General features: G+C 39.1%; 1 protein-coding gene across 1 annotated transcript in view; it reads right to left on the reverse strand.

Annotated features, from left to right (window-relative positions):
• Window positions 1-1,788: 1,788 nt before the first annotated feature.
• The window catches only part of LOC118804864 (sphingosine kinase 1), a 38,864-nt gene continuing 32,237 nt past the window's right edge, over window positions 1,789-8,415 (reverse strand). Inside the window, exons 3-6 of the mRNA XM_036565482.1 lie at window positions 7,899-7,993; window positions 7,378-7,493; window positions 4,073-4,391; window positions 1,789-2,362 (exon numbers count right to left, since the gene is read on the reverse strand). Of these exons, the coding sequence (XP_036421375.1) occupies window positions 1,955-2,362; window positions 4,073-4,391; window positions 7,378-7,493; window positions 7,899-7,993 (938 nt within the window). The 3' untranslated portion in view covers window positions 1,789-1,954. The remainder of the gene's footprint in view (window positions 2,363-4,072; window positions 4,392-7,377; window positions 7,494-7,898; window positions 7,994-8,415) is intronic.

Below are 8,415 nucleotides of genomic sequence, written 5' to 3' on the forward strand. Positions count from 1 at the left end.
GCTGAGAGTTCTTCTCAGACGGTGTATCACACTCTGGGTGTAACATACTTTCTTGCCTTGCCCTTATTTTTGTCTGTTTTTCCCTTTTGTTTATCTTCCTCTAATGTCTCTGGCCATGTGCTTCTGTTTGTTTTGGTTTTCCTGCTCCTCCCTTGCTCTGCCTCTTTGCTGTGTCCCTCACCTGTGTCTGATCTGTTGCCCTGCCCTGTAATTGTTCCCAGGTGTTTCTTGTTCATTTGCCCCTGAATTTATACCCCTTGGGTTTGTCCTGTTCCTTCCTTGTTTGTTGTAGTGTTGTGTCGGAGTCCTGTGTTTTTTTTTTTTGTTGTTTGTTTGTTTTTGTTTTTGTTTTTTGCATATTTATTCCTAGTATTGTACTTTGAGCTCTTTTTGTTTTGTGGTTCAAGTGTTTAAGTTATTTTCTAGTTAACTTTTGATTTGTTTCTGGTTTTTAATCTTTGCTTTCATCATGGACACCAATAAAACTCCCAGCTTACACTTGCATCCTGCTTCCTTGTCTGCTTTGGAGACACCAACATTACAATGGAAAACCAGCAGCAGAGACAGTGGGGAATTTGCTGTAATCTAGTTTGAACGGCTTATTAATACCTTATAATAATCTATTGTTTTAGCAGTAAAGGAGTATTAAATAGTACATGTATGTCCACATTGTGTAATATTATTTAGCAAGCTATTTAAATTTAAATGTCCTGTCTAATTCTCCATCATTTCTCTTTCAAATCACCTTTAAAGCATAGTCGTCGACTTAGTTGTCAAGCATCGCCAGTGTGCAATTACATCGCCCTATCGCCCAGGCCTAGTTGACCAAATTTAAGGATGAGTTGAGCATTAGATAACAGTCAGCATGATACCCAGCATTAGATGTATCAGAAAACATTCAGAGTTGTTAATATAAGAAAGGCCTTTTCCCCTTGGTGAAATTATGCAAACAGAAGGTCTGGTGAGTAACACCGTCATAGAGTAAGTCTTCTCCTCCTTACGCAAGCCACATGGTGTGCGCTTCTCTCGGGACCAGCACACACACACAGCTTCTGCTCTGTTAGTGCATGTCACACTTATTCATTCAGACAGCTCAGTGCATAATGCACTCCTATAGGACCACACAAATCCACCCTCGAAAGCACACACACATGGGCAAAACCAGCAAAACCATCCTGACCTGAAACTAGAATCCAAGAAAGATAAAATGAGTCAGATGAAAAAAAGAAAGTTTCTTAACAGTAAATAAAATAAAGAATGACTGAAATGCGCTGTCTAGTGAGTAACTTTGGCACTTCTACTCAGCAGTAAAAGGGACTGAACCCATGTGTTTCTTTGAGTCAAAGCTTTCTTTGCTGTAAGCCCAGCCTGGTGTGGGATTCACTCTAGCTCAGGGCAATCGACACCAGTGAGACTGAATTAGTCTACAATAATAAGCAGTCCGTGTGGTCTGTGCTGCCTGCTTCAACTGGCATAGACGTTCCGGCATCATTTCAGCCATCAGGTAATAAGACAACGTCTAAAACACAAAAGCTCAACTTGAGCGAATTTCATTTTTCTCCATCTCGTGATGCCTTTTTTCACCTAAACCTTGAACCCTGAAGAAAAACAAAGATGTAATATACAAACTTACTGTCATAATGATTTTTTCCAGAATGTCCTGTAGTTATAAGATGTTCTTCAAACTCTCTTTTGCACTTTCCTATGCTAACTATGCTAACTGTCCCACTGATTGCCGTTGTCATGAGTGAATGGCTAGACTTCTCCCTTCCTGTCTAGCCAGCAAAAGTTCCGCATCACCAGTAGAGATTGCTCCAAGTTCAATCCTTTGCTGCTTATATCAATTCAGGATTGGAACAACATAATCATTTTATCAAAAGTACCTCAAAGGCGCATTATCGCTAACATAAGTTTGAGTTTGATTATCTTTTTTCGCCCAGTCCTAGTTCAAAGGTCATCCTGAGATCAGCCTTGCATATCCCTTGTGCACCTGTGCCTGGACAGGGCCGTACTCCACCTGTTCACCGTCCACAGTGATGACTCCGGGCCGCGTAACTGGGTCCAGCCTCAGTGCCCTGACCCGGCGGTACACCAGGTGTGGGCAGTCACAGGCCAGATGTGTCCCCTTCTCCATAGCAAGAAAGAGCCTGAGCAGGGCCGGCCGTGATACACCTGCTGTCACGTAGAATAGGTGAATGTGGCCGTCGTCCGGTCGGGCATCTGGTGCCACCATCAGGTCCTCAGCCAAGTGAGAGTGGCAGGTGGCCAGAACCAGGACAAAGTCATGTTCTTCCACTACAGTCCAGTTTGTGGGTACAGGCTCTCCAAAAGGAGTCATGAGGTTATCAACTGGCCCATGTTCCTTTGGGTCAGTCCCTGTGAGTGGGAGGGCAATTTTATGGAGTGGTTTATGGAGTATGTTTTCTAAATTATAACTAATGACAAATATAACTACTTACAGAGAAGTGAAATACAGTGGAAAATGGTCTGAGAATTTTATTTTGGTAATTTGGGGTAACACTGTACTTGCTACATAACCTTGACATAAGTATAAACATGTCATGGAAGATATCTTATGCATGTCATTACAGGTTATGTCCAGTAATATATTTGCGTCATGTGACCATTACTAGTAATAGTCATAAGAAATTACCATTACCTACACTAGCCGTGGCATCTGTCATGACATTTACTAATAACATGACTCTTATATTGAAGGAATAATCCATGAGAGGCAATGCGTTACAGCGACTTTATCACAGGCAAGGGTGTTCCTAGGCACGACGCAAAGCTGCGATTTTATCACAGGGAAGGCATGTTTTTAGGCACGACTCCCTTTCCCATGATAAAATTGCAGTAACGCTTTTATAAAACAGTGGCCAACATAAAACATGATAAAATAGACTTTTTTTTAGAAAATAATTTATTATTAATAATAAACGAGTATTCTGCCAAGAAATGTAGTTCCTTTAAAGTATGGTATTGTTGCCAAGCAACCATGGACCACTGAATTGGTCGCCTGTCATTGTACACTACGGTCATTTCATGATTTTTTCGACTTTTTGTCATATAACAATGAACACATAATAACACTGTTTAATGCAAAAACATTCACTTTATAAGTACTTTTGGGTCACCAAATTACCACGAGTCTTATTTAGCACCAATCCAGCGGCGCCCGTCTTCTCGTGCTGAATCTCAAACGGTTTTCTGCTCCCTACAAAGTGCACTACATAGGAATTTAAATGCTGAATCCTGCACCCCAAGAGTACATTATATAGCTAAGAAATAGTCATTTGCCACATCCATACTTGATAAATAAAGCACTATTTGGCTGTAGAGTCTAGAATTTTTAAACCTCCACAGTTAGCACACTATTTAGGGAGTACAGAGCTGTTTGGGATTCGGCCTGGGTTTAACGTTACTTCTGGCTGAAACACGGACATCTGAAGCATGTAAGCCATTCAAGTGAATTTTTTAGACTTTTATACTGCCGTTTTACAGTTAATCATACTTTAAGTACTTTAATTTAAACCTGTGATATTTATGTTGAAGTTGTTTAGGCTGTTAGCTATCGGTAAGCCTGTTAGCCAGCTAACCAGCCTAGTTCTGGTTAAGAAAATAAGTATCCAGCCCATCAGTTTAAACAAAAACGGGCTCTTACTTCATCAATACACTTGATGGTCCATGCGAGCAGCATTAGAGTCAAAGATTATTCCATTACAGTACAAGGATTTTTCGCGCCGTGGTGCAGCAATACACAGTTGTTGTGAGGCGTGCATAGGTGTGCATATAACGTGGATTTTACGGCTTTGAATGCCGCTCAGCTGATCAGATTTTGGGACCGGAGCTATCTGTTTATAATACTATAATACAAAACAAATTCTGTCATAACATTGTCAGCATGGTTATGTCAGTGTTATGCAGCAATGGTCAAGTAAAGTGTTACCAAAATTAGCACCTAAATATAAATGCAATTGAGTACAACATTCTTACTTGTGGCTGGACGTTCAGGGCTGTGATGCTGCTGTGTGTTTGACACACATGGTACAGAGGAGCAGTAGGAAGAAGCAGGAAGCGAAGGGGGGGAGGGAGTTTTGACTGAGCTGGACTCCTCTGCAGCCAGCAGGAAAGCTAGCCTGCCTTGGTAGGTCCGCAAAGATGCCAGACGGACTAGGGCGCCCACCAGGAAGCGCACTGCCCCCACGGGACGATACTTCTCGCTCTCAATGTCCACATCTGCCACAAAGCCCCAGGCAAGAGAGAGGAAGGAGAAGAGACGCTGACCCGAGGAGAGGCGCACAGAGAGCAGGTCCAGAGGACACACCAGACCCTTACACAGCACGAAACCACAGCCCAGCAGCAGATCCTCACCAAACACTGCATCTGCCCTGAGATAAACAATACATACATGCACACACATACACACATGTTTAACGCAGGGACACACAAACACACACCTGTCTGGCCATTTGAATGACAATCACGCATCATTCAGATTGCAGGTTTAAGTTTCTCCCCAAGGAGGAGCTGTTAGAGCTTTTGTGTGACTCACTGAAAGGGAAGAAACTGGCACAAACCCACACCAGCAGGAAATGCACAAATGAATGCATGTTTACAGTTACAAATTACCTGTGGAATAAAATGCCTGAAATTATGCTACACATACCCTATGTAGGAAAGCTTTATGTTGAGTTAGGCATTCTTAAATATTAAAAAAAGTGAGGTATTCAATCTATAACTATCACATGCTACAGTAAAGTCAGTTACAACCTCCAAATGTTTAATGTAACTCTTTAAGATACAGCTTCTAGTACTGTTAAATTTAGTGTAGGACGTAAATACACAATGAAGTTAACAGTACATATCCAATAGGATATGTACTGCTATCTAATGGCTTTTTCCAGTAAAGTATTTTGGAATCTTTGAAAGGCACACACACACACTTTACATACATATATCATTGAATTTTCAATCATACATGTAGGATTAAAGGATTAGCAGAACTACAAGACTAACTCCATTTCCCCTGGTAAGGCTTAAGAGAAATTCCTAGTTTATTTTAAAATAAATAAAAAAAATAATTTTAAAATAATCCCAAAATACAAATACTACTGACATTGAAAATAAAAAGATTTATTTTGTATGCTGACTTCATAACTACAGCTGTGTGAATATACACACATTTTTTATATGTGGGTTAACACATATATCTTATGTGCTTTTAATATATAGATCATTTTTCAAGTTGGTTCAAAGTCAAAGCTGAAAACACAATTCTCTTGCTATGAGTTACCAGCGGTGTCCAATCTTAACCACAAAGGTCCGGCTGGCTGCAGGTTTTTATTCCAACACAGCAGCAGATCACCTGATCAACTGGTTGAAGACTGAGACAAACTCATTGAACAGGTGGAATCTGGTGGGCTCCTGCTTGTTTGGAGTGAAAACCTACACCCACACTGGTCCTTTGTGGATATGACTTTACACCCCGGCCCTAAACCTTAATTATGTTCATTTTTTTAAAACATATGATTGACCATTCCATGTTGTCTGTACCAAAACGATCATAAAACTACTGGAACATTTTTTATCAAATGTTTTGGTAATGACTGTTTTGGTAGTGATAATTGTAGCTAATTTTGAGCAGAACTCAAAAGCGTGAGCGGATACATGACCAGCAAACACAGCTTTGAACAGTTCTACACACATAAAATCATAACATTTTTCATTTAAACACAAAAACATTTACTTCATTGCAAAAATATGTGTTACAGTAGTGACAATTCATAATATTACACATTGACAATTAATTAGTTTACACAATGATTTTTGGAAGTGACTTAAAAATGTGAGACATGAAAATGTTTTTTATTTAAAAAAAGAAACTCATGATAGATCCAAATCTTTTCATTTCACTTTAAAAGACAAAACAAATATATTTTTTAAAACAACATTGAAAAAATGCTAAAAAAAAAATTAAGTGTTGACTTACAGAAAAAATAAGTACTAAAATTTAAGCTGAAATTTAGGAGTTTAATGGTTACTGATATTCAATGTTTTTTTTCCTAATGTGTTAAACGGTTTATAAACAAATAAACAGAAATTGTGGACAAACATTTGCAGAAAAATACCACATTTAAGTTCATTCCCTGTATAGAATGCGTTAACTTATTTTCATTTAGCAAATCAATAAAACATGCAGTTTGACTGGGGGTACCTATAAGTACCTACATGTAATATGAATTTAAGCCTAAATCTAAACCTAATCTTAACCCCAGCACCCAAAATGAGATAATTTCAGGGATGACTTTACTTTTAGCTAAGAAACTTTATTTTTAACTAAGTCAACATTATTTTTTTGGTTCTGTAAGTTAACTTTGTTTTTTCTCAGTTTTTTTCCTACAAAATGAGAAGTTTTTTTTTCAGAAAATGTACAAAAACAAACACATACACACACACACACCTACAAAAAGAACTTCACACTGTTAAGCTGCCTGTCTTCAAGCAAAACTCACAACTCCTCGCTGCTGCCACTGCTATCTCATATGAGTTATGTTAAATCCTTCCCATTGGGCCATTGTGGTGATGAATAGCTGTGCTGCTGTCCGAGACGGTGCTTAATTTCCTGTGTCCCATGCATAGAAATGACCCTATTACCGCACTAGGCACGTCAGCACATGTCCACACAGCTAGCTGTGCACTGGCTCCTGGCCAAATACTGGCCGGATTAATGGGGATTCAGGAGTCCACAAGGAAATGGCATCAACATTATAACATTAATTTTATGGTGATTATGCAGTAGAGATTGGTTAATAATTAGATAACAGCACTATTCTTAACAAATCAACAAAAGGTGTTTTTGGTTAAAGACTGAGACAACTATTTACGGGGAAGGGGGCTTTTAAGCACTCCACTTTGCACTGTGCCTAACAACACCCTTCTCTGTGATGCAATTGCAAGAACGCATACCCTCTCATGGCTTATTGCTTAATTGCATAGATGAGAGCAGCACATATGGGTACTTTGCCCTTCTAATTTAACTGTTGGTAAATGCAAATTCTGAGGTACTCTGACAATTTAATAGCATAAAATAAGAATACTGATTTAAAGCTACTTGGAGCCCAAATCCTATGGCCGGTCAGGCAAACAGTTATGTCATGATGTTGCCGATCAATGGTCAACGTCATTATATAGAAGAAAATGGGTTGAGTGTCCTTTCAACCCTACCCAGTGGCCGGAGCTGTCATATTTATAACTCACCTCCCTATAGTTTTATTATCATGGCATTTATGCTGCATTTAGACACTTTCAATTTGGATTATTATGACAATTAAGGTGTTTCTGTTGCTGAGCTATAAAGTCTTGCAGTGTACTCACTGTGTGTAATGGTGCACTGAAGCAGCCAGTGCGTTTCCTGAGCCTCCTGGCAGAATGCCCAGCGGGGTGCGGATAGCCTCCTCCCAGTCCTCTCTCTCCATCAAACCATTGATCACCTGCCGAACACACAAAGCAACATGAATACTCACACATGCATGCTTGCATTTCAAAGTTTTGAACCACTTTTACTATTAATAATTTTTGTCCTTTTTATTCAGTAATGAATGAAACAGTGCAGATTAAAATATTATAAAGTAGATACATTAGATGTTTTATTTAATACTTAGAGTACTTTGCAAAGTTAAATGATAAATAAAATACTGTAATTATCTATTTATAATATATAATTCTTGGCCAAAACTGATAGTGATATTTGGGACATGCTGAAACTGAAAACTGGAAAAAGATGGAAATAAATAAAAGAGATATAAAGAAAGATGTAGTGTAATAAACATTTATTATAGTATCATTATAAATATTATAGTATTCATGTTACAGTATGTGCCTCTAAAACCCAACACCTCAAAGAGCAGCCCGTCTCCTGACAGAATGACGATGGCGCTCCACTGAGAGAGGTCAGCATTCCTCACCAACTCACGCGCATGATTCTGATGCTCTGAGGAGAGAGAGACAGGGAAATATTAGAAGGAGAGAGAGAGAGAGAGAAAGTATGGAGCCCTCCTGTTGACATCCCATATAAATAAAAATAATGTGTGGCCACAACATGTTAACGCATGGGAACAAGATCCTAATGTGTGGCCACCACTTAGTAAGGAGTGGGAACGACATAATTAAGTTGTGGCCACGTCTTATTAAGCTGTGTTCAAGGGTTAATTATTTCATTCCCATGCCTTATTAAGTCGTGGCCATGACTTAATTATCTCCTTTTTCTATGCCTAATTAAGTCGTGGCCATGCATTATTTTAATTTATGTGGGATGTCACCAGCAGGGCACCATAAGAAAAAGAAAGAAGGAGAGAAAGTGCTAAAATTGAACTGGAACAAGGAGGAAAGGACAGAGCAAGAGAGAAACAGCAA

The sequence above is a fragment of the Colossoma macropomum genome, unplaced genomic scaffold (assembly GCF_904425465.1).
Source record: "Colossoma macropomum unplaced genomic scaffold, Colossoma_macropomum, whole genome shotgun sequence".
Classification (NCBI taxonomy): Eukaryota; Metazoa; Chordata; class Actinopteri; order Characiformes; family Serrasalmidae; genus Colossoma; species Colossoma macropomum.